Below are 27,976 nucleotides of genomic sequence, written 5' to 3'. Positions count from 1 at the left end.
TGGGCAGGTCACTCATGTACTGAGTGGTCAGCTCTCAGCCTCTGCAGAAAAGGTTTTGAGGCAGACTCATGCTAAATCTTGGGACTCGTTTTGTTTTGCAAGCTGATTTTGTTCTTACCACCAGCATTTTTGTGTGTGTGGTGTGTATTTTTGTTTTGCTTTGTCTGACCACGGATTCATTTCAGTTGTTTCCTTACCATGGAAACTCCTAGAGTCAAAGGTGAGGGCTTGTTGATGTGTGTTGTGGGAGGTGTGGAAACAGGCTCCTCAGGCTCATCAGGGGGCAAACCCACCCACATAAACAGTGCTTGTGGCTTGAGGAAATACTCACAGGGCTGCACCCCCGGGCACAGCCTTGTCTCTGGTCTGCTGGGGCTCCTCCTGTACCCCCTGACCCCCAAATGCAAAGGAAGCCAAAGTCATGCTTGGAGAGCATCCTCACAAAGCTTTATTCTTGTTTCGGAGACGAGGCCAAGGCTGATCACACATTATTTTCAGTGGGGTGAGTGCTTTCTCCAGGTTAGCTGGTGTCATGTCTCTGTGCTGGCTCCTGAGCACCCTCAACTCAAGGAAGTTCAGTGCTGGGGCAGAAAGAAACTACAGGCCTTCATCTCCATAATGGTGGGCACAGTGCCAGCCACAGAAAGGGAATAATTTGGAGGGTGGTGCATGGGGATGCAGCGAGGCTGCCAGGAGGAGCCCTCCTGCCCTGGCACACCCAGGCTGGAGGCAGGGGAAGGACTCTGTGCTGGGGCAGCACCCAGGCTTTAAACATCCATGCAAACCATGCCAGCATTGTTCACTGCCAATCCCATCCTGGAGACTGACAATGGAACAAATCCACAGACGGGTGACAGAAGTCCCGCCAGGCAGCGTGTGAGGGCAGGTTGGAGGTCAGGAGATGATCAGCACATGGAGGATGCCCATGGAGGTGAAGGCTGAGCCACAGCCACCCTGTGGAACCCCTTTAGCAGTGCTGCTCCCCCTGCAAGGAGGGGACTTGGATCTGCAGGTTTTGGTGTTTGTTCGAAGGGGCTCGGTGTGCCCTCCTGGATAGCAATGGTGGGGGGTTAATGTGGGAGAGATCCAATGTGGCCAACGTGGACCTCGTTCCCCGCTTAAACCTCTGAGTGGAGTGACATTTGGGAGAGCTCTTGCCCGCCTGCCATGGTACCCCATGGGATCAGGGAATCTTCTTCAAATGCAGGTGTATCCCATTGCTGGACTTGAGGACGAGCTGTGGTACCATAATGGGAAGCTTGGATGGGTCTGGGCAGAGCTCGAAGCGGAGCAGGGTCAAGGCCAGCGCCACCTTCATCTCGTTCATGGCGAACTGCTGCCCGATGCAGTTCCTGGGGAGAGGATGACAAATGCTCTGACTGCTGCCTTTGGCCCTGACTGCCCCCAAACTGGGCTCAGCCCATGTGTGAGCTGGGGCACATCCAGCTACTGTGAGAATGACACCACAGCTCATCTAGGGGGTCCCCTGATGCCACACCAAAATGTACCCAGCTCTGTGGTGGGGTATTCCTAATTTTTATCAATAAGCATTGAAAAAAGATATGAGATTGAGAGAACGTGGGCTTATTTCACTAGAAAGTGCAGCCTGGATCCAGGTAAAAGTCCAGACACCTCAGAAAACTTATTTTTGGCTCGGTGTGGTGATCCTCTTGCAAGTTACTGATACCTCAGTATCCTGCATCTGCCTACTGATACAGCATGGGAACCACAAAGATTTGGACCCAGCTTCATTTTGAGGTGCACTGGGATTCACCCCTAAATAAGGGAGCCTGTGTTCCCAATGCAGGCAGCAGAAAATGTTAAACACGTCCACAAAGCCATAAGAAAAGTGTGTGAAAGCCTACAATGACCACAGAGCTTAGTGTGCTGGAAATGCTCTGGAGCTGATGGAGCACGGAAATCCTCTTACAGGAGATTCTGTAATGGGAGATCCTGTTATGGAAAGCCTGTTTGAGTTGGCCAAGCCAACTTGGCTCATGGAGACTGAGGGAAGATTAGCTTCAGGAGCTTGGCTATGAGCTAGGTCTCCCATGCAAGGCAGCCTAATGGGAAGGAGAGGGATGAAGGATCTCCCACCTGGGTCCAGCAGAGAAAGGCAGGAAAGCATGGGAGTGCCTCTGTGCTGAGTTCTCTGGAGAAAACCTCAGGGGATCATAAATCTGTGGGAGCAACAAAGACCACTCGGTCAGTGTTTGGTCTGATATGAGCAGCACCAGGTTCTTCCCTGGCCTCCAGGTTAGGGTTGGATGTTGTCCATGCCCTTCCTGGGGGAGTTGCAGTTAACAGACATCTCTCTACAAAGCCGCTGAGTGGATCTTACCCTTGGAGATATCCAGGTTACCCACCACAGTGCCCAAGATGCCTGCAGGTGTTTTCCCATCCAGGGCAGCAATGATAAAGTAAGACTCCCTTTGTTCCAGAGATGCCTGATCCTTGCTTTCCAGACAGCCACTGGAGGGAGGCAACTGCACATCCTCCTTCAAGTTTTCCAGTTATTTCTTGAAGCCTCAAAAATATCAGCTTCAAATCACACACTGCCTGGAGCGTTTGACGCTTCTCATACCACTCTGAGATCTAAGACTATCCAGGGTACCTGAAAGCAGTCTGGGTGTCTCTATGTCCCCATGCATACAGAGAGACTATTCAACACCTTTATCCAGTACTTTGTCACATTTAAAGCCTTTGGAGGGTTTGCCAACTCGACTGAACTTTGCAGTGGGACTTGGACTCTTGGAATGAGAAGGGGAAAAAAAAACCACATAGGAGGGAGGTGCAGGTTGAACAAGGCACAAGTGGAATGGATATCTGGGCTCAGACATCATCTTCCCTTTCTTGTTACAAAGCTGAAATACCTCAGGGTTCTCCCAGACATCCCGGTTCCTGTGAATAGCAAATATGTTCAGTGCAACCTGGCAGCCTGTAAAAGAAAAATGAGAAAAAGCTCATGACACCTCAAGATGGAGATGCAGAAAAGGTGGTTTTGGGATGGTCTCTCTCCCTGAGCTCTATAGGGGCTGTTGCAGGAGATCTGGCAGTGATGATACCCAACCTGTCCAGGCAGGTCACCTGCTGAGATCCTCACATGGACAAAACAATGACCTCAGAGCTGAGACCCATTTTTTGTATCAGTGTATCACTTTTACTTCGCCAGCAACAACACTCTACAAGTCCCCTGTGAGCTCTGTAAACACCCCAGTGCCCTGGAGCATATCCTTGGACTCTCTCTGGTCATCCTTTCCAGGCTCATGTGGTGGCAAGCTGTGGTAGCCCCACACAGCCCTTTGGAGAGACAAGAGAGGCTGGAAGACCCACCATCCCCTCCACACAGCAGCATGAACAAGGAAGCCCCACTTGGCACAGACGGGAGCATGAAGGATGAACAAACTCAACAGACCTGCTGGCAGGCTGCGTCCATCAGAAAATGTGATGGGTTTAGAGAGCTGTCGGGACACAGAAGGAACCGGTGGGAACAGGCGCAAGCTCTCTTTGATGCACATCGTGGTGTAGGTCATCTTCCCAAGGTCGTCCCTGAAAGCAAACTTGCTGAGTGTGCACTTGATCCCTTTGTCTACATCACTGATGAAGATACTAAACAGTACTGTCCCAGTACAGACCCCTGAGGACATCACTTGTCACTGATCTACATCTGGACATTGAACTGGTGACCATCATCCTCTGGATGTCACCTTCCAACCAATTCCTAAACCACTGAACAGTCCACCAATCAAATCCATCTCTCTCTAACTTAGAGAGAAGGATGTTGTGGGGGACTGTGTCAAAGGGTAAGAGAAAAGAGTTCAAGGTAAATGAATAAGATGTCCTAGCTCACCACTCAATGGTGTCTCGGTCTCCCAGGATCCCCTGGATCTCCTCCCTGCAGCGTTGCTGGTACTCTGGATGTAATGACATGCAGTAGAAGAGCCAGGAGATCCCACTGGCTGTGGTATCATGACCCTCAAACATGAACGTGTCCACCTCGGCACGCAGGTCCTCATCGGACAGTCCAACTCCATTTGCATCCTATCAAAGAGGAGAGCGTATCATTCCTAAGCACACAGGCCTTTTATTTTCATACCCAAAGGATTTGCATGGTTTGATGTCACTTATGTTTCCTTGTACATCAGGAAGTCACCAGAAAATTTATCCAATATATGTGAGATTGCCAACTCTGTAGTCAAGAGGGTGGCAGAGTTGGGCTATGGTGGGAGACAAGTTCCCAGCCCATCAGTAGGACACCGTTTTTGATCTCCTACCAATGGTCCCAGTTACATTTTTCAGTAGTCTGGTTTGGATGACTTTTTTTCAGACTGAGACACGAAAGAAAGTAGCAGCTCCAGAAAGACAGGGTGAGCAGGTACACTCTCCCTCCTGAACAACAAATGGCAGCTTCTCTCCAGAGTATCTGAAGACGACCGTGAAAGTAAAACTACCAAAGGTAATAAAGAAAATATCTTGACAGGACTACAGACAATATGCTCTCCTTGTAACCTTTCCAAAGACCTCATTCCTCTCTGGTTTCTGAGAGGTCTCTTCTTTTAAATTATTAGTGTGCTCAATGGAAATGATCAAGGAAGAGGAAAGTCTACCCAAGTTATTCATGCTCACTCACTGCATTTCACACATTTGTGTTTCCTTCCCTTTCCATCCACATTTCTCTGAGCTAGGAAAGCTGGATTGGGAAAGCTGTTGCCAGGAATCTCAGCCAGGGCCTGGATGCTTCCCTGCTGATGCATCCTCAGTGTGTTCTTTACCATTTGATGCGATCATTTCAAACATTCACCTTGCTACAAAGAAGAATGTCCAGAAAATCCAGGTGCTTCTTCTTCAGGATCTTGTCAAGTTCCTCCTCACTGGAGAGCAACATCCTTCTTTCTTTTATTACCTTATCTGCAGAGAAGAGTGCCTCAGTTAGTTGCTACTCCAGAGACCTCATGTACCTGACCACTTGGTCAGCAGCTTGGACTCTGTTTAATGTGTAACCCTCTGGCCAGTGTCTGTTGCAACCCCCCTCTGAGCCACTCCAGGCGCAAGTGGAGGAGAGGTTCAGCTGGGAAGAAAGGGAGAGAAACAGAGAAATTGGGGAGAAAGGGGGAGAAATACCTGTGTGGGTATGGGCCAGCTTGCAGGCATCCTGAAACTCACGGCCTTTGCGAGTCAAGTTGTAGAAGACATCCTTGAAGGAAAATGTCTGGATTCTTAGGCTCAGGAGGTAGCTCAGGTCAAAAACAGCTTTAATGTAATAGTGTGAGTTGCTGTAATGAGGCCAAGGTTGAAGCTGGTGTTAGCAATGTGAGGGGGAAACAGGAGCACTTGCGTTCCCAGGATTTGAAAGTTCAGGCACTGACCTCTGAGTCTGACAGTCGGAATTAAAGCTGAAGGCGCATTTCATGATGCTGTCTAGTGTCATCAAGCTGACGTCTTGAAAGAGCTCCACTGACTTCCTCTCTGTGCTCTTCTTGTCCCATTTATCCTAGAGGTGGAGGAAGGGGTAAGGAGGGACAGGCTACCATCTGTGATCAGGTCGTATATTCCTGTCCCTCTTCCCAGATGCACACCGCTAATCACTTTCTTTTCTGCAAGCAGAGGCCCTCGTTCACTATGTATTCTGTGAATCCAATCAAACTCTTCTGTACATTTCTTCCTCTACTGGGCTAGGAAAGGATATTCTAGCTGTGGTTGGTTTTATTGGGGGGGGGGGGGAGAAAGAAAGAATAACTGCAATGTCCAAAGGAAGGTAAGAGGAACAATTTCATCAAAAGTTCAGTGAAACTCTAGGCACTGAGTGCAGTCTCTTTCCCTCACTCATTCCCAGATCTGATTATTTGCACCTCTGCGCAGCTGAAAGGTAAAAGTGGCAGGAGTGGGAATTCTTACCAGCATCACTTTGACCGAGTCTGACATCAGGGTCACGTAAGATTTCAGTACATCGTAATGAAAGGCTGGGGTGAGCATCTTCCGGTGCTGGAACCATTTGGTTCCCTCCAAGACCAACAGCCCTTCCCCTGAAGGCACAAACAGAGAAGATTCAGTCAGCTCCTCCAGGCTCTGATCATGGTTTTGGCAGCCTTACTACTACTTCTGACTTACCAATCCAGGGAAGCAGGAATTTGTAGGGTACACTGGCCTTGGGATCTGTAAAACAAAGCAGATACCAGAAATGTATGAATGACTAATGAATTCAAAAAAGAAAATTCAGGATAAATCAACATTAGATTTTGCTCTCTAAATCACAAGATAGAATTAATCTCATTTCAATATGTAAAATACTCTACCACTAGAGGTAGAGTTTAAAAGTGACCATCTACAAATACAACCTCAGTGGACTTGAAAAAATAGAGAAAGGAAGAACAATAAATGTGTGTGGAAAGGAACTGACCATGGCAAATCCTAAAGTTGAGAACAATGGATGGGAGTTACTGGAGATGCCCATGTGTGTACCTCTCACAGGCATCATGCTCCACAGAAGGGAGCAGAGGAGACTTGAGGTGTTTTCTCAGATCCATTGCCATGCCAGCTCACTCATATTACTGGGTTTACTGGGAAGCACAAGCATAGTGGTGGTAGATTCCATAGAAGGCAGTAAGACCAATGACAATGGAGATAAGGTATGGAAGGAACAGGCGCCTGGTCACCGTTCTGCACAAGAATACAAATTGCTCCATGAAACCCGGGTCAGGCTGAGAGTTTGTGAAGAGGAGTTAAAGAGGAGTTGCAATAGCTGTGAAGAAAGCCAGCAGAGGGGATGACTCCAGGCAAGTTTCCCATGATTTTTTTGGTAGGACTTCTCAAAACCAGATGTAGAGACTTACCTGTTCGACCAAGTATGCTTTTGGCATATTCAGGATGGTGGACAATTAGAGCAGGTAGGACTGGTCCAAACCATCTGGGAAAGGCATAGGGGTATTCTTCTCCCCACGACACTAGTTGATGTAATATTTTTTCAGAATATATCTACAATGAATGAAAATTAAGCAGGGACTGAATAAAAGCAGAAAAAGAGCATGCCAGGGAGAGCAGAGCTTGAATTTGCCCTGTCATGGAAAGTACAGGCAAGACATCCTCTCTTGGGAAATGAAGCAAGAGCGGGCGGACTTGCCACACAGGGGCTTTTACACTGCAGGTGAAGGAGAGGATGGGCATTGCAAAGGAACTGTGCACAAGTGGCAAAGCTGCTTGAGCCACCACTTCCCTGCAGCACAAGGCAACTCCATGGAGAGTTCCTAGCTGGGGCCAGCTGCAGTTGAGCCACCTTAGGACAGCCTGGGCTGAGACCAGTTTGGTGTTTCTGGAAGCTACAGCTGGCATGGGCAATACCAAGACGCCTGGTGGACAGGTCAGGAGGACCAAAGGTGTTATACCTCTGTTCTCTGATTTCAGCAGTGTAAGGTGGGCACGCAGTGTGGAAGTAAAATATCTTCACTACAGAGCAATGAAAACATCTGCATTAAAATGCCCTGCTCTTGTGGCCATGTCTTCTGCAGTGGCTGTAAAGGGAGAGACTCTTATTGCTAGAAGGTTTAATGTAGAAGAGAGACATTCAATGGTTGCTCATTTTTATGTAATTTCATGAAAACCCAAGAAATCGCCTAACTCTATGTTTAAGCACATGATCAAATACAGCATGACTGTTTTTTCCCAAATGATGCACATCTCATATCCAGATAACCATTCCTCCTGCCCTGCAGAAGTCTTGGCACTCCCTGTGCAGAGGTCCTCTCGTGTAGAAAGGGACAGTAGCAGGGGACACACACACCCCATCCAATGCTTCTTATCCTGCCTGATATCTTGCACAGTCATTGGGACAAACCCACCCATCTCACTCCTTACCAGGTGATTGTGGCCATAGAGCCAGTGCTTCGGGGGGCCAGGAAATGCCTCCAGAGCTTTGACGAGTTTCTTCCTCTCCTGGTAGAACTGTACCACCTTCAGCAGCACAAAGATTACCCCAAGCACCACAGACAGCTGCAGGACCACAGCAGAAGGTCTGGTTACGTTGTCCAACAGAGACACCATGCTGGTCTGGGATGGCTGACACTGCCTTCTCCTGCCTCTTTTCTTCTGCTTCCCTCACACCTTCACCTGACAGGGAGCTCGGTGCAGGTAAAAACCCTCTCCCTCCTCCTCTGCTGGAGCTGAGCCTGGTGAAGTGGAGCTGACAGCAATTTATAGCAGCAGAAACATCACGGTAAACAATGCGTCAGCTTGGCCGGCAGCCCAATTGCTGCTGCTCCCACTCACCCTTTGACCTGCTTCCTGCAACCTGTGGATAACAATCTGTGCACGTTCCCTACTTTCTTCTAAGTCCCATGCACCCCAGCAGCACTGCCACACACACTCAGTCCTCCATGCCCAGGTGGATGAAGCCAGAGGAGGGAGGAGGTGAGAGGCAACCAGGCTGGGGCTCTAGTTCTGTGCTCTCCACAGGCAGTTCAGGCATGGAAGGCATTCATCCACCCATGTGAAGTGAGGAACACACAGGCCACCTCTTCCCAAAGAGTGGGGTGGATGGATTCATCCACCTTCATGTGTAACAGCAGTGCTCTGAGTGACTGCAGCATCACCCAGCTCTGCCAGGTTGTAATCAAGACAACAGACATAACCCCAACAGCACACGAGGGACCTGGCCCTGTTCCCCAAGAGCTCCTACCACAGACAAGCCAGGAGACAAAACTGATGTCCAGAAGAATTACCATGGTCAGTAGATGAGACAAGGAGAGGAAGAGCTGCAGAACAATAAAATGATTGAAACTAGCTTGAGAGCACATCCAACCTGATGGGGAGGTGTGATGGTAAGAACATGTTTCCTCTACAGTCCTGGTGATTCCTCATTCCTCTGTCCACATGGCATCTCACCATCCTCCAAAGAAGGCTCTGCATCACCACATTTACCTTTCCAATGCAGTGCTTTGTTGGGCCCAGGTAGGACCCTTCTAGCAATCCCTGAGCAGATCCTGCTGGTTACCTGAGCTCACATTCCATAAACACAGAGGCCTGCAATGGCAATGCAGAGTTCGTGGAGGACTTGGGCTGGAAGCCTGCTGTGTGAGGGTGACTTCCAGGCATATTGCATTTTTGTGTCAGGGTATTACAAGGTTATCAGTTGCTGAGACTGATAATCTGATAGGCTACCATATAGGGGCTGCTGAACTTTGTGAGTGGTTCTCTTCAATGTAACACATCTCTGAGACAAAGGACTTCTAATGTTTGGGTACTTTCCTTTAGTTTTTAATCTAAAATATGTAATGTCCAACTGAAACCCATGTTTTCTTCTTGGAGAGTAATTTTATTGAAAAAGCTACAGTTTTTCTCATGTTAATTGTTCAGATATATCATTTTTACAGTGGCAGAGACATGGAGATCATTGTCTGAAGCAAATCTGCACAGCCCCACTGAAAATATATAAACCTGTTAGACGGAAGGAATATATGAACAAATGTCGCAAGACCCACTGTCTGGGAGTTGCCTGACTCCACAAAAGTGTGTCATAGTGGAGTGACTTTTACCTCAGCTGGCTCATGGCCTATTCATGAATTAATGATTACAAAGAAAAAGCTGTAGTTATAGGCAGTACCATTCATACTTTGGCCTCGGGGAGATTTAAAGTGTCTGGTTGCTGTGAACCCACGTGAGGGGTTGTTGTCCACTCCTTCTGCATGCTGGTAGTAGAAGACTGCTCTAGAAACATATTTTTCTCTTGAAAGACGTCAACTGTAAGATCTACTCTCAGTCTATTCCTGGGCTGCAAATACTCTTTTGTTAGTCTGCCAGTGTTGTCTGCACGATAAGATTTTTTGGCACCTTTCTAGAAATAGTAGTTGTGTAAGTTCCTCAGCTGGAATAAGGTGACCCACTCAACACCACAGCTGTCCACATGGCATGGGGCTTTTGTTAACATGGCAGAAGTGTGCATTGAAAAGAGTATTACAGCAGCTGAAGACCTCTTGGGTGCTTTAGTTGCTTGAGCCCTGTTCTAACACTGTTCTTCAGCTCCACAATGTGACTTTCCCCTGGACTGGACTCATGTAACATATATTAAGATGGTGTCTCTGGTTCTTCAGACTGGGAAAAGAGGAAAGGGGATATATTCTCTGTCTGCCATTAGTCATCCTGCTTTGTCCCCATCACTCACTGACACACTCCTTTTATTGCCTTGGAGAAGGTCTCTGGCAGGCATTACCCTGAGCAGCATTAGCTTTTCACACACTTGGCCATCTTCATGAAAGACGGTGTACCTCGTTATGCAGAGCCAGCTGGATCTGTGCAAAAGTTCAGAGGAGAGTTAAAGGTTGATCTTTAGGAGGCAGAAGGTTGCAGTCTTCCAGGTTAGGCATTTCTTAGGGAAGGCTTTGGCTGTAGCCAGAGCGTGAGGGACCCAGTTTGCCATTTACAACTTTACACTTCTGAGCAGGAGCATCCTGACTCCAGGGACCTCATGGCCGTGGAAGGTGTAGCAGATACATTTAGGACACATCTAGTACTTCTAGCTCTTCCTTTTATCCTTCACCTGTCCTGCAGCACAGTGATTAGTGGGTTTCCACCAGAAGAGGAGGCAGCACAGGCTCGTTGGCCAGCTGGCTGCGAAGTGAGTGGGTTGCAGCCCATTGGGAGGCTCCTGCTGATGCTTCTCACCTACCTGAGGAGAAGGATGAACATGCAGCAAAAGGAGCCACTTGTGGGCTGTCTGAATCAGATCCACGGCTCTGCAAACTGCCTTCAAAATGTGGGGCTGACCTAAATAAGCTGGGCAAGTGAAGGGTGCGAGGAGAGCAATGTTACTGAGAGTTTGGAAAAGTCTGATGTGCTCTTGGGGTTAACTCTGAAATCAGGTTCAAGGGGCATGTGCTGAGAGAGCACATTCCCCATCTCCAGTGCATCATGGACTCTGACCTGAAACTGTCCCCCCTCCAGGCCCTTTTTCCTCTCGACCATCTCTAAAATGGCCAAAACCAGTCATCCTCTTGTCTGGCCTTGCCTGGGTCTACAGAAGGGAGGGAGGAGACCGAGAGCTCCGTGGGGCTGAGGACTTTGGAAGATGGGACTGCTACTGTGGGTCTCTCATGTGAAGATCTGCAGCACACTCATAAATCCAATTATATAGTTGGGTGCCTTACAAGGTCTACATAAGGAAAACAGGAAGGTCTGAGGGTTGAGCCTTTGGTTAGTGTCAGTGAAGCATGACCTGTGACACTTATTCAATTACCAGACTGACTGATCTGGGTCTGGCTGGCACCTTTCGGCAATCAGTTACAAAATAATCCATAAATACCCCAAAACCCACAGGTGGAGGGGCCAAGCCAGTGAATGGATTTGCTGGAGAAGGCACATATTCAAACTTTTATAGCAACACATAAATTCTCAGTGGTGACAAAGTCCCTGTACAGTGGGTTTGACCATGGGTTACTGGGCAGGGTCAATTTTTACTGAAGTGGCTCCCTCATAGTTATAAAATAACCAGAAATAACTGTTGAGTGTGGAGCCAAGGTATATGGGTTGTCTTGAAGGTCAAGTGAGATATCAAGCACTGAGATGATATGGAGGGAACACGGGGAACAGAGTGGCTGAACCCACATTTATGGGAATTTGGAGCGAGAATCTGTGCTTGGATGAAAGCAAAACTGGGTGCTTAATCCAGCCTCCAGCCTCTGCATTCTATGTTTCACTGCTGGAGGGGAGAGAAAAGCCCTTCTCATGTATTTCAGAGGTTTCACAGCAAGAGGGGCTGTGAACACTCTTTAGCACTCTTTAGCACAGCCTGGGGGAGATAACTCAGAAGTTTTTGCAGAAGAAGAAACCTCTGCAAGAAGTTCAAATGGGAAAGTGAAGTGACTGCAGAGCTACAAGTGGAGAAAAGTGAAAGGGGACAGCACTGTTTTGGTCATGGTAAGGGCTTGGGGCAAGGCCAGAACAATCTGTTAGCACCAGGAGAATCTACAGCACTGTTGCTTCCCAGAGTCCTGAAAGCAGAAAACTCCAAAAGAAGATCTCAGCATGAAAAAGCAGGTACAAGGGTCTTCTAATAGCCAGAGGAGTCTGGAGATGCTGGCAGGGTGAACAGAGACCTTCTGGGCATTTTAGACTGGTGAAAATGCTGTTGGGTGTTACAGGACACTTGGAATGTTGTTAAACATTCGCAAAGAGCCTCTGGGGGGGATGGCTTGATGATGTGTGTGTCCATGTGATGGTAGTGGGGCTATGACAGGCCAGGCCATCAACATAAAAAAACCCCTCATTACACTGTAGAATTTCTATCCCATGTCTCAACCATGGACACAGCAGGCTGTGGAAGTTGCTTTCTGAGTCTTGGGAATTTCTCCACCTACTTTAGGCACTGAAAGAGAAGAAGGAGAAGATCTTCCTCACAGATTTAACTCATACTGTTGACATCCATTGCAGAAGACCTGGTATATTGAGAAGGTGAAATTCAGGTGGCAAATGGATACTGTGCCCCAGAGCATGACCTTCAGCAGCTGCTTTCCCTGTTTGTGCCTGTGTTTATTCGAATAGGAAGAAGAGTCCGGGCCCATCTGTCCCTGTGTGTTCCTGCAGCACTTAGTGCTGACAGATGAAATGTAGCTGTAATGCCAAAAAAAAAATAAAATTTCAAGCTTCCAAACACATGATAGATGAGAAAATCATGGCAAGAGCCCAGCAAGTGTTGCAGGGTAATGCAAGCTGCCTGGATCCCATCTGACCACACATGTCTTGAGGATGAATGTATATCTGGAAGCATTTAATACCAAGCTGTCTAAAAAATATGTTGCAATACTTATCTAATTTACAGGCTGCTTCCAGCATAAAATCCCAGTGGGGTTTAGATGGAAATTGCTGGTACCATCTGATAATGAACTCTCCTGGAGAGTGGTGTGCATCCTGTGCAGGGACTGCATCCCCGGTGGTGTGAGCCAACCGCTCTCCCTCATGGCTTTGCTGTTTCCCTCACACCCAGCAGCATCAGGGGAAGTGCCACCAGCAGACTGTGATGGGCAGGCACCTTCACATGACCAGGATGTGGCTGCACAGTGATGATGACAGTCTGCAGGGGAAAGGAATAACTGTGGGAGTAAGTGGCATCTTTGCTCCGCCGCTGTTGAAAGATCGAGCTGTTGCAATGAGAAAAATCCAAGATGTTTTTAACCGAAACAAAGACTTATCCCATTGCATCCCACACAGCCCCTGTCATGAGTTCTTGTTAAATTAGTTATCTGAAGGTCTGAACCAGGCAGTCCAAGATCAGCCATCGTCTCTGCAATTACCCTTTCTGCAGGAAGTAGGGAAGGATTAAAGAATGAGGTAACCTCTCCACAGCTAGTCCTTGACTGCCTTTTCTGCTCTGAGCGATACATCCCATGTGACCAGATCTTCTTATTACTACCATGTCTCTAATATCTAGTATGGAAAGGGTAGTTTGTGGGAAGTGCTCTCAGGAATCACATTCTGGGAAGACCTGGCTTGCTCTGGCACTGGGACACAGTAGCTCCAGAATCCCTGTTGCAGTCTCAGCCCAGCTCTCCAGCTCAGAAGCAGAGCAGCTGTGGCAGATGTGTGATGCAGGATGTGAGATGACACAGGATGCAGAATGCAGGATGCAGGATACGAGATACGGGGTGTGGGATGCAGAGATGCGGGATGATGCACTATGCAGGATGTGGGATGCAGGATGTAGGATGCAGGGTGTGGGATGCAGGCTGGCTGGCCTGCCATGCAGAGCTGGCCTGCCATGCAGTGCTGACCCACGTGGCTCGGGAAAATTGGGAGCTGGGCTGCCATGTGTGTTGTTATTTAGAAGAGTGTGCTTTAGAGGGTCTTAGCACCAAAGAGAGCTCTGTGAGCAGATTTTATGTCGGGTTTGGGTACGTGGTCGCAGAGGGAACCAGGCTCTGCTCCCTTCTCCTGAGAAGAAACCACAAGCACAACACAGAGAGAGTGATGAGAATGCTACAGAGCACCTTTGCTTTTCCTCTTCAGACATGAAGAGGCAGATTTTTAGTGAATCCTAAAAGTCACAAGGGGGACAACGGCTGAACAGAGTGAAGATGGGAGAAGTCAGGCTTTTCCGTCCCAAGGCCAGAAACATTCACATGTTGAATGATCCAGCCGGGAAAGCAGCAGTGCAGCTTTTCCTGTATCCCCAATTCAGTCCACTCCCAAAAACCAGACCAGAGGTACCCTGCCTGAGCTCTACACCTGACCAATCGCCTTCTTTGGGCATTTGGATTATGCAATAAAAACAGTGACCAGCTCTTGAAACCTCTGAAAATGCAGATTCCCCAGGTAACCAATGTCAGGACTTAAGAAGCCTTAGGCAGTGCTCTGTGCTATGTAATCTGTATCTACCTAAATTCAATTTAGCAGCTACCATTTATCTACATGAGGACTGTTATGCCAACTTCCCCTGGTTTGACCCCCTTTAACCTACACCCTTTCAGTGGGTATACCATGATATCAGCCTTTGCTCTTGCTCATTGAATGCTCTTGCTTTAATGTTTCATATTTGAATGCCAAGGTCCACTTCTCTTTAGATGGTATTTTTTTTCAAATCTTACCTTTATAATAAAATTATATACAGTACAGAGATTTATGTAATTTGCTTCCAGGGACTTCAGTTATTTTGATTAAAATTTTTCTCATTTTGCACTTTAGATTATGTAATCTTGAAGTAAATGCTGTTGCCTTTATACTTAAATCTCCAAACATGGTTGAAGGACACTGTCTCATTTCATCTAGTGAAAGAGATTCAAGTGAAAAATTTTTGAGAAATATTTGTGTTTATGTATCCAAGTACTATGTTTGCTTTGATTGCAACAGTAGGATATTATTAATTCATATTACCTTTTCGGTTTCTATACCTACAGAATACCCTTTGGAGAGACTGCTGCCTTTCAGTCATTTCCTCTCTCGGTTTTGTGCCATGCCTGTGCCTGCTCTTTTGCTTATGGACTCACATCCTATTTACTGCAGCAGTTTTTCAGTTCATCAAGATAATTTTGTATCCTGATATGGCCCTCCAAAGAGCTTGTAGTGTCTCGCAGTTTTATAATATTTCACATTTTAATAAGCATACTCTGTCTTTCTCCATTGCAAGGATAATTCTGATTTCAACTCAAGAGCTGCACCTCGTGTCTGAAGAGGGAACAGGCAGCTGGAGCACGCAGGTGTTTTCCTGAGCTGCCCCAGCAGCACATCCCTGCAAATCCAGCATCTGCAGATGACAGTTGTGTGAACTCAGCTGGTGTCTTACTGCACAGCAGCCTGCTCACAGTGCTGGAACTGCAGCTGACATCTCTAGGATGATAACTGCAACAGCAGCATTTGGGATTTCACAGTTTTTTGTGTGATATTCTACCCCTATCTACAGTAGTGATTCCTGCAGAGGCAGAAAGCTCTCTGGTGTCCTCCAGTCTACCTCAAGCATGCAACTCTCCTAACTTTATTAGCTTAAAAAAATAAAAAAATTAATAAAAAAAGGGGAGGGGGAACCCCTTCTAACTATCTGAACTTTAACTGAAGATTTCTTATCGGACTCCTGTTAAGGAATTGCCCATGGAAGGAGATGGTGTGTTGGCTGTGACCAGAGACCCACAGGCAGTTGACTGGCCTGGCTGGACACCTCCAGGGTGATCTCTTGCTAGTCATGAGCTTTCTCCTTATTTCCCATTTCTAAAGGCATTTTACATTGCATTTGTGACGAAGCAGGCAAGCATCAGGAATATAAACAACACAGCTGCTGTTGCAGGAAAAATTATTGGTTTATTAAGACAAAAACTACAGAATATTTTGCAGTTTGGGCAGAATTTCAGAGCCCAAACTGGAATCAGTGCTTTCAGTAAAATAGAGACACACTGAGTGTGAGAAGTGAGACAGAGGTCTGCCATGGGCTGTCCCTGCTGCAGGAGAGGAGGGCTGACCTCTAGGCACTGAGGAAGGTGCTGACGACAGAACAGGGCTGGAAATGGTCACAGATTTGGACAGGACATGAGTGTGAAGGCAGGATTTGTCAAGAAGGAAGCTGGTGGGACCTGCAGATGTTCCCAGGCCAGGCCAGCCCTTATGGCAGGGCAAGGGGACGGACAGCATGGCCATGCCTGGCTGCTCCAAGATCAGTGCTCTGGAGCAGATGGCAGTGGGTCTGTGCAGTGTCATCCCAGCTACCTTAACCCAGCGTGGAAAGGGCTTTCAGCTGGTGGAAGAAGCCCAGAAATCAGGAACCCTCATCTCCAAATCCTGCCCTGCACTTTTGCCCCAGAGAAACGTTGTCCCGCCATCTGCTTGGTCCCTCCCTCTGGTGAAGGCAGGATGTTTTCCAGCGTCAGCGGATTTTCTTTAGATACAGGTGAATCCCATTCTTGGAGCGAAGAGTGATCCGAGTTATTTTGACGGGAGGATTGGCAGGGTCAGGCAAGAGCTCGAAGCGGAGCAGGGTCAGAGCCAGTGCCACCTTCAGCTCGTTCATGGCAAACTGCTGCCCGATGCAGTTCCTGTGGTAGAACAGCAGCTCAGCCAACTCCACCTCAGTGCTGGGCACACCAAACCCCTGGGGCCAATCCCAGACCCCTCACACAACCTTCTTCCCCTCTACAGCTCAGGGAGAGCCCAGGCAGTGCTTTGGGTAGCGAAAGCAGGGGTATGGGGTGAGCAGGAGGAATCTAGGGAAGCAATGGGAGCTCAGGAATATGTGTTCAACGAGCATGGAGCAGGAGGGAGATGGGGAAGCCAAACAAGAGGCCAGCAGGGATGAGGTGGTGGGTTTCCAAGCAGGAAGGGTCTGCAATGTGTTTGACTTGGCAGGCTGAGCACAGGGCAAAGGGAAGGACTGGGAGAAGGGGGAATCAAAGGGTGGGAGGGTGGGATGGGGCCTCTGCATCAAGAAGGAGAGCAGATGAGCTCAGAAAGCTGCAAGCTCCCCACACGATACCAGCAGGATGCTCCACAGCTTTGGGATGCAATTCTCTGTCCCCAGAAGGGGCATGGCAGTGTTGCCTCCCCATTTTGCCTGCTGGTATCAGAACCCCTCTGCAGCACAAATGCTTGTTGTCTGCTCATGAACACTGCAGGGCCAGGATTTCAGGTGGTGGTCTCTGACCACTACTCCTTCAGTGCTCAATTCACTTTACCTCATTCCAGCAGAAAAAGGCAGGAAGGCGTGGGAGTGCCTGCCAGAGACATTCTCTGGGGAAAACCGGGAAGGGTCAAACACCTGAAAATGAAGAATATGTAGCGAGAAAAAGCGATTATTTAAGGAACACGGTACTGACTGGTATCTTCAGAAACGTGATGCTCCTTAGTTTCTGAAGAACCCCTTGGAAAGAGAATTCTTCTCTCCTGCTAACAGGTGAAGGGGACACGGGAAGAGGTACAGCACAAAGGGGAAAAACTATGAGAAGGGCAAAAAAAGGCTCACCAAAGGATCTTTCCATATTGCAGGGTTCCTGTGAATGAGGTAAATGCTTACTGCAGCAACGGTGCCTGTAAAGCAACCAAGGAGGAGAGAAGGGCTCACTGAAAAAGAAACTAAAGGGAAGGTTGCAGCATGCTCACCCAAAGGTCTGTCTAAATCACTGTGGTCTTATCTGTCAACTGGAAACCTATTTTGTCATTGTATCAGAGAAAACTAAACATTGTATCAGAGAAAACTAAGTAGCCAACCACTAGAAATGAGGAAGGCATCAGCAGCATAGGCACATCGTTCCCCCAGCTGTGCCAAATCACAGAGACAAAACAGCAGCACAGGACAATTCCTACATGCAACTTGGCATGGGACCAGTCCCTGTCCCCCTGCACCATTTGCCAAGAGGTAAACCATGAGCTTGTGCTTGGCCAGGAAGGGAAGGGGCTCGGCACAGGCACGGCTGCCCTACAGTGATGGTGGCAGGAAGGACATCACGGGGATGCTGCTGTACAGCCCAGACCTCAGTCTATCAACAGGATGCCAACATCTGCATGGCCCTGTCTGAACATCTCTGCCTGCAAGGCCCACAGAGGCAGAACTGTCACCTTTGCTGTGCCACAGGAAGCGAGGATGCAGCTGATGTCTGAGAATGCAATTTTGTGAAGCGGGAATGGGATTTACGGACCTTCTGGCAAGGTGTTTCCATCAGGGAAGGTGATGGGTTTGCTGAGCTGCCGGGCCACACCAGGCACTGGTGGGTAAAGGCGAAGGCTCTCCTTGATGCACATGGTGCTGTAAGTCATCTTGCTCAGGTCCTCCCTGTTGGGGTAGAGGCAAGCTGAGCCCCACACTCCCCCCGCTGCCCCGCCCTGGGAGGCCCCTTGTGCCACCCCTCCGAGAAGATCCCCTGGCAACAGACAGGGTGTACAGGGGGACCCACAACGTCCAACCAGAGGCTGCTGCAAGCTGGGGATGCCAGGACACCTCTGAACAACCTCAACAACCTCTGAACAAACTGAAGTGCAAAGTGACAGCGAAAGGTGAAAAGCCACGACTATGATGCCCTGTGGCGAGAAAATGGGAGAGAGCAAAGAGCAGTGCTGGTGGCCCAGGACTTGCTATGGCATCCAGAATGCCCTTCCTAGTGTGGCAGATTTAGCTGAAAGATGCAGTATCTGCTCCATCCTGTGGAGCCCCTGTGCATGCAGCAACCTTTAGCACCCCAGCTTCTGAGCTTTGAAGATACTGCTCACTTAGAAACGGTAGTGATAGGAAAAAAGTTACCAGCTGAGGAAATGTGCAACTTTACCACTGAATTGTCTGCCGGTCCCCCAGGATGCCCTGGATCTCCTCCCGGCACCGTGCCTGGTGCTCAGGGTGTGATGCCAGGCAGTAGAAGAGCCAGGAGATCCCACTGGCTGTGGTATCATGGCCCTCAAACATGAATGTGTCCACCTCGGCACGCAGGTCCTCGTTGGACAGTCCAGCTCCATTCTCATCCTAACAGACCAGAGACACTCTCAGTGGCCCATATATATATAAAATTTATATATATTACATATAACATATAATACTTATAAATCTCTTTATCCTCCTACATTAAACTATCAGGACTACAAAATCCCTCTGCATGTTGTACTCCAAAAAAGATGCTACCAACATCTCAGTGATGGAAAATTGGATCACCTTGGCCCCTCCTCAACTGGGCAGGACTGGATTAATTTTTTTAATGGCTTGTGCCATCCTGAGGGTCTCTGGTGGTTTGTGGCACTCCTGTAAAGACTGACTGACTTTTGCACCCTGTGCCATGCCACACACACTCTCCTCATCACTCACTTTGGCACACAGTAGAATGTCCAAGAAGTCCAAATGTCTCTTCTTCTGGATCTTTTCAAATTCCTGTTCATCTTTTAGGGATTCCTTTCTCTCACGGATCACCTTGTCTGGGGGAGAAAGAGTTAAAGGTTCAGCAGGGAAGGAGGTGCCAAGCTGCAAAATCATCCTTCAAATGCAAAGCTTACCCAAGGGGGTGACCACTGATCAGTTCACGATGCATTTAACATGTGCTTCTGCATCCCAGGCAGTTTGGCATTTTCAACAGCATGGCAACAAATGCCATGCACGTGGCCATCCTTTCCTGAAAACTTCTTTGTCCCTCACAGGCTTCTCAGCCTATTTTACACACCCTTAATGCATTAAAGCCTGGGCTTGGAAAAGAAAATCATTCCTTGCATCGGTGTTGCCTGCAGTGCCCATCCCTTGTCTCACCAGTCTCTGCTCATGTAGCAGGAGCGTTCCCAGAGGGGAATTCCTCTGTTACTCCAGTTTAATAACCCAGGAGCTGTGAGACCTCCTTGCTTCATGCCTAGATCAGACCAGTGCTCCAAGCTGATGGATCCCAGACCTGAACCTCCGGGCAGGATCACTGCATGGGCAAGGAGGTAACTTATTTGCCTCTAATCAGCCATCACTTACCCTGCTTGAAAGCTTTGGGAGAGGATGAAGGCAGGGAGTACCTGTGTGGTCATGAGCAATCCGGCAGGCCTTCCTGAACCGAAATCCCTGGGGGCTGAGCCAGTAAATGATGTTGTTGTGGTAGGGGAAGATGCGGAGGCGTCGATCCACCATGTAGCAGAGGTCGTAAACAGCCTGGATGTAGGTGTTTTCCCTGGGGAGAGGGGAATGGTGGGTGCTTGTAAATTTGGGAGCACTGTGACAAGGAGTTTGCCCATTTCCCTTCTGAGCTGCAAACTTCCTGCCAGGGTTTGGGGCAGCCAGCACTGACCTGTTGGTCTGGCAGTCGCTGTGACAACTGAAGGCACATTTCATGATGCTATCGAGAGTCATCAAGCTGACATGCTCAAAGAGCTCCACTGATTTTCCATCTGTGATCAGCTTTTCCCATTTATCCTAAGGCACAAAGGAGACAGAAATGAGAAGGCAAGGGTCAGTTCTGCATGATCTGCAGTCATACTCCAGTTAAATGAGTGCTCAGATAGGGATACATCTCGGAAAAATGGGGAAAAAAAAGAAGTGGATCTCTTAGCTGCCATCAAAATCCTGGAGAAGAGAAGCCAAGAGTGGGATGGTTAATACAACATGTGCCTCAGGCAACTGCTATTGTTGGATCAGGGGAGTGGTGAGTGCTGGTACACCCTACCTGGGGCAAGGGCACCCTGGAGAAGCCCAGGCCAGATGCATTTCTGGGTGATGGGGTGTGCTACCAAAGTCTTTCTTAGGATGCAGTGTGTTTTCTGCACAAGAGCAGCATATGTTGGCACTGGGCTTCACTGGGCCTGTTCTCAAGCACACGAGTTTGGTGCTCAAGATGCAAACTTTGGACCAAGGTTTTTTCTCTATCATACAATCCCTCTGTCACTGTGTTTTTCCAGCATAAAACATGGGAGCTCTTGCTCAACTCTTTCCATAGGGGATCCCTAGGGAAACTATAAATAGTGTCTCTCTTGCCCGGCAGACATGAGGTGATGTTGAATCCTCTGTCCTTTCCTGGCTGTAAGGAACCAGTGGACTCAAAAGCTGAGAAAGGGAGGAGAGGGAGGAGCACGGTCAGATCTGAGCCCCCACAGCATGAAACCAGGCTTATACGGACAGATGCATGTCTGAAGCACATACAACGATTGCCACCTGGTGGCACAGGCTCCCACAACAGGCACTTCCACACGGTCTGCAAGGAATTCTGAACTCCCAAGCACTTGTGTGCATTGTGAAAGATCTCCTGGCTGCTGGCTGCTCACTGGGCCAGCAGAAGGGATCCGGCCAGGATCCATTTGATGCTGGGGAGGCTACAGTGAGGGAGGCAAACGAAAAGGAATAGATCCAGCACCCAGACTCCTGCCAGTTCACGTGTACAAAGACCGGTGTCCTTTGCCTGTAATTCCTACGGGTTTCCATTGTGTCCAGCACCAATGGATGGAAGAACAGTGCAGTTTCACTGTGTATGAGGCAATGCAGGGATTGCAATCCAGTCATGGGTACATTGACAACAAATAATACCCTTTAATTTTGGGTACCTCTGCTCCAACTTTCATATTTCAGGATTTATTATGAACATTTATTTACTTCAATTCCTCATTTACAAAAAACACCTTAAAAGAAGTTGCAGTTGGGACTGAGGCCATGCGCAGTTTGAGGATGGCAGCAACATTAATCCTCAAATCTCAGCCACAGATCAGAGACAGTATCAGAGACATTGCCACTGTAGGGAGGCTCAACCTGCCTCATTCCTTCCAACTCATGGGCAGGGATTTGTGGCGACTCAGAAAGACTGACAGTCAGGGTACAGTATGTCCTTACAAACACCAGGTAAAGAAAACCCTGCTCCAGCATTTACCTGCTAACCAGTCATGATCAGGGAAAAGAAAACAGGGCAGAGAGAGGAGCATCAGATGTGAGTCCTACCAGCATCACGTTAGTAGACTCTGCCATCAGGGCCACGTACGGTTTCAAGACGTCGTAATGAAACCCTGGAGTCAGGAGTTTTCGATGTTGGTGCCATTTTGGCCCATGTAAGACCAGCAACCCGTTCCCTGGGGAAACACAGGCAAGGCATGTTTTGCTGGGCACAAGCAGGCTGCTTTCACCTGTCTGCAGACACAGCCCTGGCCTCCAAAGAGCATGATTAAATTTGCTGTCTGAGCTGTTGCCATCAGCTCCAGGGTTGCCAGAGCTGAGCAAAGCCCTGCTCACCAAAATTATACAGTGCTGCCTCTGAAAAGAAACACCAACACTGCTGGAGCAGAGAAGTTCAGAACAGAAGATGTGTTTTTGATCAGTCCTCTACTGAATCTAAGCTTCTCCCATCACCACCCTTTGCTATCTATGGACACCTAAGTGGTTCTCATTTGTACATATTGGCTATGCCTGAACTTTCCTTCCCTGAAAATAAAGAAATAGCACTATTTAGCACCTTTTCCAACAAATGTAATAATTTCAGGGAGCTTTTGGCTATAACTCCATCAAGGAACAAGCACAGTGCTGTTTATTTATAACATATTTCTGACTAACTTCAGAATCATTCCCGGTAGGCAAAGCCCTGGGAATACATACCAATCCATGGGATAAGGTGTTTATAGCTCATGTTATCCTTAGGATCTGTGAAAAAAAAAACATAAAGAGAAAATGGTAAACATTTCAGTAGCATCAACCCACAGATTTCCACCTGAAAGCTCCCTCTGGGCTCTCACTTTTGCTTGGGTATGAAGCAAAATTGGTGGCATCCCTGCAGAACTCATCAGTATTTCACCACAAAACAAGTCTGTCTATGCCAGCTGCAATAAACACGTATAAAAGCAGATGCTCACACCAGAAAAAAACAGAATATTGGTCAAAGTCTGTGCAGGGTGATAAATGATTAACCCTCCCAGACAGCACTGTTGTGACGTGCACTATTGAGACACGTTGTCTCAATGCCCTAAAGATACTTCTCTGCAGTAGGAGCCAGGACTCTGAGGTGAGAAAAAAGCTCCCAGGTGTCTTCTTCTTGCTGGGGTCAGGCACCAAATGGATAACTTTTCAAGGAGCACTTGAGGAAGTGTGATTTCCCAGCAATGGATTTGGAGGGTCCATGATCAGCCCTGCAGCCCTGCGCTGAAGCACCCAGGGCAAGGCATGAAGGAGGAGTATCTCTCCATGCCTTTAGATGATTTCTGCAAGAAAACCTCTCTGTGAGACCCTGCCTTGCTGTGAATTTTGGGGTTGGCATGGGAAATATGCAGGCTGTGGTTGCTGCTCCGCAGCTGAAGGCATCATCACTCACCTCCTCTGCCCAGCAGAACCTTGGCGTAGTCGGGATTGCTGACAACCAGGAATGCCGAGAAACTCCCAAACCACACAGGGTGAGCAGGCTGGTACTTCCATGCCCAGATCTCTGCCTTTTCCAGCACCTCTTCCTCCTTGAGAAACTAATTGCGGAGAAGTAAAAACAGAAAGAATACATAGGTTTGGAAGAAAAAAAAAAAAAACAATCTCCCAATACACTGTCTTAAAAGTTCAAGGTCTTTCTGATCACAAAACTAGATAAAGGAGAACAAGGTGTTGTTCCTCTGAGTTTGCAGAACACGAGAAGCAGAGATGCTTGTTACTTTTAAAGCTCATATAAAATAATTCTTCCTTATCACTTGACTCTAACATAGAGAACATCCTTAGGCACAGTGGTGGTGCCTATCAGCCCACATATATTATCTGCTCTTTTTCCATGGCCACCCCAAAGAAGACTCAGATTTGCCCCAGACAGCATCTGCATTTTGTGGTGGGCAAATACATTCTCACTTGCACACGGCTGAGCAATTAGCATCCCGCAGTTGTGATAAAATACAGCAGCACTTCTAAAGCAGCAAAAAGCATCACTGCTGTGTCTGCCCAGTGCAGCAATGCCTCCTGACTGGGAAACCCAGGCCACAGCTTCCTCCAGCCATTTAGGTGGAGAAGAAGGCCAATGTCCAAGCAAAATCCAACAGAATGAGTCCAAAGTCACCAACAGAGTATACAGACAAGGGAATGCTGGTTGATAACTTTAGATTAAGAATTATTGATTTCCAGGAGTTGAATTTATAGGCGATGAAGAGCCAATGCTCCCAGAAAGATTTATCTCCAGACTTGGAAGCTGCAATCTGAGGAGTAACATGAGCACCAGTATTCATATCAGCAGCACTGGAAAGTTCACTCAAAAGTGATCACCGCTTTATTGCTTTTACAGCCTGTGTTGTTGTATATTAAACGAGCAATAGATAAAGAACAAGGGGAAAGATCAGTGGAAATATCGACAGTCACAGGTAGATTAAAAAAAATCACAGAGACAAAGCCATGTAAGAATTCTTTTTGCTTTGAGCAGAAACTACTCTGGGCCAATATGCAGGGGGAAGGATTTTGGGAAGCTGACAGAGCTGCTACTGCTTTGACTTGAAGCCTAAAGATTAATTAAATAAGCGTACTCGTGCAGAAATCACCCTCAAAGTCACCCTATTGACTGAATCAAGTGAATATTTGCTCAGTTGCTTTGGTGCTGAGTTAGCTTAGCTCAGCTTTTAGTCTGGCTGGTGTTTCTCAACCCGGGACATGGACTGTACTCCAGTGATCACCCACATCAAATAATCAGCCACGTGTGGCTTGTCTTGGAGAGGATGCTCAGGAGTGCTGGGGTCTCTGCCAGGGCACTGCACAGGCTGTGTGGGGGCACATCCAGATTCGTGCTCTAAGGCTAAGCTTCCTCATGAGCTGGAGGGTCCCTGCAGTACATCCTGTGTGTGCCCCACGTTCAGCAGAATGATGAACCACATTCAGTTATCATTTACGACACGAGGCTCACCTTCAGTTTCTTTAGCTCAAGTTCATGATTTTGAACTTAATAAAGAGAACCATCAGTTTCTCTGGTTGTGGGGATCAAGTCTGGGACAAAAGGAGGTAGCCCTGCCTAGCACCCACCCCTTCAGTAATGCCAGCAGAAGCAAGGCTTGGCAAGGTGCCTTTAGGTGAGCGATGCTTAAACGTGTAAAAGTCCCTTTGACAGGGCTGCTTGTGTTTCCTCCCATCATGAATCACAGAAAGCATAAATGGAAGTGACTGAGAGATGCCGAGCAAGTCTTGCTGGCAGAAGTCCTAATGCTAGAAGCCTTTGCATCCAACCTTGTTTTTGGAGCAGTGGCCTCTGTGTGCTATAAAGAACCATCCCTGTGCTGGCAGAGAGTGGAGTGGGTTTATCTGAGAGGAGAGGTTACCTCCAAGGTTAGTAACCTGCTACACCAAGCACTCCTGGAGCAGAGGGTGTAAAGTCCTGGAAGCTGCAGAGGAACAGGAATGGAAAGCTCCTGCTTCCTAATCAGGGCTTCAGATATCAGGCTCTGCATGAAAGGCCATCACTTCTTCTTCTTCCTCCCTTGTAAGCTTGAAAAGTATAACCTCCACTTGTGTCCAAGGAAGAAAGATAATTGCCTGATCTCATGCTGAAATGCAAGTTTTGAAATGGATCCAACAATAAGAGCATCTGGGAAGAGGTTTAAAAGCACTTTTAATGGCTATGCACTGATAGCAAATGAAAGAGAAAACACAGGAGCTGAAATCTGAGCACAAAGCTGCACTGTGCACAGTCAGAACCGGGCTGACATCTCCCCACAGGGCACAAGTGGGCTGCTGAGGGACTGACAACCCCCTGCTCTCCTCTAACTTCCCACTAACCCTGACCAGGGGAAGTCAGTTCGTCCAGCTCACAGCTGGCACTCCGGGTTTTAGTGAAGTTGTGCTTCTGCAGTGAGACTGAACAGGCCTACACAACCTCTCCTGATAGTTCAATGTCATTTCTATTGTGTGGTTTGGATAAGCAAAGACTAATACTGTTTCAAAGCAGAAAATGCTTGAAAACGAAGTCATGCAATCCCAGGAGATCCACCCAATCCATGACTAACATATTTGAGATTCTGAACTGACTTGAACCACAACTGTCAAATAATCGCTTAAATCAACAGGAAATGTTAATACTCTCCCTGAGTACAGCTCACAGGTCCTCCTCTGAGGTGCATGCAAACTTTGTATTCAGCGTGTGCCCAGAGCACTGCCAGTTTCCTTCCTGGCTCAATGAACTGTTGGACTCCGGGGAATTCAGCAGCATTTAATCAACAAATTACTAAATTCACAAAAGAGAAATTCTTCAAAAAATACTGAGGTAAAGGTTGAGCCGTGAACAACCTGGCCACGATGGGAGCAAGCAGGCAGCACAAATGGTTATATCCACTTCTAGGATAAATAGTCACAACTAACAAACATTATTTAATTGCGGTTTTAAAGTCTAACTGGCAGTGTAATAAAGCCCTGAACTGGCCCATCTTCATGCTTACATTGCCAAAAGACTGACTGTTCCGCCCAGCGTGGCAAAACTGGGGCTGCCATGGCGTGGGGACAAGCACCAGGAGGTCCCCTCCTGATTTCTCAGATACTTTTCAGTATCTGGGAGTGAGTCACTAACTCAGTTATTTAATGAGCCACAGATTTGGCCAGGGCAGGACATCAGCAGAGTCCAGCAGAAGTCAGGCTGATTTTAAGCAGCCTTTAGCATGTATGGAAAAGCCTTTTGCATCAAGCAAGTTCAGCTACTCCTCATGAAGCTGCCAGTGAGTTGTGGCAATCTGTTTGTCAAGGCAGACAGGTGATCTATGTTAGCAAGTCATCCATGCCACCGGTACCCAGAACAAGGCTCACCTATGTACGTGGATTTAATTAGTAATGACTTAAATGCAACCTTAACAGGATCGATGGCCCCTCTGCTGGATGCAATACCCAGGATGTGTTTCGGGGCTTAAACGTGACTCACAGCGATCAATGCCCTGTCTGGCTCACCTGGCGGTGAGGCCGATGGAAGCTGGCAAGGGACAGAAGGTGCCTCTGGATGCCGGGAGCAGCGTGCATCTGCTCAGCATCGCAGCAGCTCGGCGCCGCAGGGACAGCTGCAGCGGCCCTGCCCTGGCTTTCAGAGGAGCAGAGAGGTGACAGTGCAGCCTGTCCCGGGACAGAGCGATGCAGCTCTGCTGCCTCCAGCACCAACGCCAGGTCACACCCCGGGATGAACTTGCCCTTGCCACACTGTATTACCGTTTTCTTTGCCTGCGAGCCAGCCACCACCCCTGTCTACCGTGCAGCCTGCAGCAGCCTGTGTGAGCCGCGCTCTCTAAGCATCGCAGGCGGAGAAAGCAGTTTGAATGGCTGATAAAAGGGATGCCCATCTCCCACTCACACCCGGACTGGGAGAAGCAATTCTCCCAGACCGCAGGGACAAGTCCCACCAGCATCCCCCCCACCTAACCCTCGGGGAGACTGCTCCCCGCACTCCTCCTTCCCGCCGGCAGCGCAGCCCCGGCTCTGCCCCACCTCGTGGACGTGGCCGAAGAGCCAGTGTGTCGGGTGCCCGGGGAAGGCGGCCAGAGCCCGGAGCAGCTCCCGCCGCCGGTGGTACAGCTGGATGGCCTTCAGCAGCACGCAGGTCAGGCAGAACACCGCGGCCAGGTGCAGCACCCTGGAGACATCCACGCCCAGCCACAGGAGCTTCATCGCCGCGCTGAGAGCCGCCGCCGCCGCTGCCTCCCGTGTCCCCACGGCCCCGGCGGTGCCAGCCAATGCGGGGCGGAGAGGCAGGTCCAGAGTCCGAGCGGCTGCCAAATCACGGCAGCGCTTGTTGGGAGGGGAGGCAAGGCAAAGCGAAGGGAGCATCCCGCGGGAACGCCGCCACAGTGGCTGGGAAGCGTTGCCTTCCCTGATGCCTCGCCGCTGGCACCGGCTCGCTCCTGGCCGGGAATGCGGGCTGAGGAGAGAGGAAAAGACCATACCCTGGGATTTTCCGCCCCAAGGTCTTCATCACATGTTCCTGTCTCAGAAGGTTTCACCTTTACTTCCCATCCCTCCCTCCCTCCCTCTCTCCCCGCTGCCGGCGCTGTGGAGCCGCATCCCAGAGCCGAACGGGACAGCATCTACCCCGCAGGGAGAGCAGTGAATGGGCCACCGGGTCGGTCTGGCGATGCTTTGTGTAAGCCGAGGCACCGTGGCAGCTTTGGTACGGCTTTGGCACGG

At 48.6% G+C, this 27,976-nt stretch overlaps 2 protein-coding genes across 3 annotated transcripts; both read right to left on the bottom strand.

Moving 5' to 3' along the window:
* Positions 1-422: 422 nt before the first annotated feature.
* On the bottom strand, positions 423-8,185 carry LOC116791178 (cytochrome P450 4B1-like). The gene is made up of 12 exons (XM_032696931.1): positions 7,849-8,185; positions 6,831-6,972; positions 6,109-6,153; positions 5,896-6,023; positions 5,367-5,491; positions 5,122-5,273; positions 4,802-4,908; positions 3,851-4,041; positions 3,416-3,549; positions 2,874-2,938; positions 2,098-2,180; positions 423-1,352 (listed from the first exon to the last, which is right to left on the bottom strand). The coding sequence occupies exons 1-12, from the start codon at positions 8,032-8,034 to the stop codon at positions 1,184-1,186; spliced, it is 1,527 nt and encodes a 508-aa protein (XP_032552822.1). The 5' UTR covers positions 8,035-8,185; the 3' UTR covers positions 423-1,183.
* A 7,561-nt stretch (positions 8,186-15,746) lies between these two features.
* Positions 15,747-27,522, bottom strand: LOC116791135 (cytochrome P450 4B1-like). Of its 2 annotated transcripts, none has more exons than XM_032696856.1 (12): positions 27,281-27,522; positions 23,184-23,328; positions 22,475-22,519; positions 21,827-21,954; positions 20,193-20,317; positions 19,924-20,075; positions 19,244-19,350; positions 18,717-18,907; positions 18,093-18,226; positions 17,420-17,484; positions 17,133-17,215; positions 15,747-16,496 (listed from the first exon to the last, which is right to left on the bottom strand). In XM_032696856.1, exons 1-12 carry the CDS (start codon positions 27,458-27,460, stop codon positions 16,328-16,330), a joined length of 1,524 nt encoding a protein of 507 aa, XP_032552747.1. In that variant the 5' UTR covers positions 27,461-27,522; the 3' UTR covers positions 15,747-16,327. The 2 variants fall into 2 exon arrangements, with proteins under 2 accessions (XP_032552747.1, XP_032552748.1); XM_032696857.1 differs by lacking the exon at positions 27,281-27,522 and adding an exon at positions 23,664-23,941 and having other exon boundaries at positions 16,328-16,496.
* Positions 27,523-27,976: the final 454 nt, after the last annotated feature.

Source organism: Chiroxiphia lanceolata, chromosome 9 (genome assembly GCF_009829145.1).
Source record: "Chiroxiphia lanceolata isolate bChiLan1 chromosome 9, bChiLan1.pri, whole genome shotgun sequence".
NCBI classification, from domain to species: domain Eukaryota; kingdom Metazoa; phylum Chordata; class Aves; order Passeriformes; family Pipridae; genus Chiroxiphia; species Chiroxiphia lanceolata.
This window is presented reverse-complemented; position numbering and strand designations above follow the sequence as displayed.

What these genes read in the sequence shown, in the direction of transcription:
- LOC116791135 (XM_032696856.1), bottom strand. Translation starts at nt 27,460, where the DNA reads ATGAAGCTCCTGTGGCTGGGCGTGGATGTCTCCAGGGTGCTGCACCTG. An exon ending in TCTTCGGCCACGTCCACGAG is followed by an intron (nt 23,329 to 27,280) that starts GTGGGGCAGAGC and finishes CTCCGCAATTAG; the next exon opens with TTTCTCAAGGAGGAAGAGGT. An exon ending in ACACCTTATCCCATGGATTG is followed by an intron (nt 21,955 to 22,474) that starts GTATGTATTCCC and finishes GTGTTTCCCCAG; the next exon opens with GGAACGGGTTGCTGGTCTTA.
- LOC116791178 (XM_032696931.1), bottom strand. Translation starts at nt 8,034, where the DNA reads ATGGTGTCTCTGTTGGACAACGTAACCAGACCTTCTGCTGTGGTCCTG. An exon ending in GCTGGCCCATACCCACACAG is followed by an intron (nt 4,909 to 5,121) that starts GTATTTCTCCCC and finishes TCTTCTCTGCAG; the next exon opens with ATAAGGTAATAAAAGAAAGA. An exon ending in TGGACGCAGCCTGCCAGCAG is followed by an intron (nt 2,939 to 3,415) that starts GTCTGTTGAGTT and finishes TTTCTTTTACAG; the next exon opens with GCTGCCAGGTTGCACTGAAC.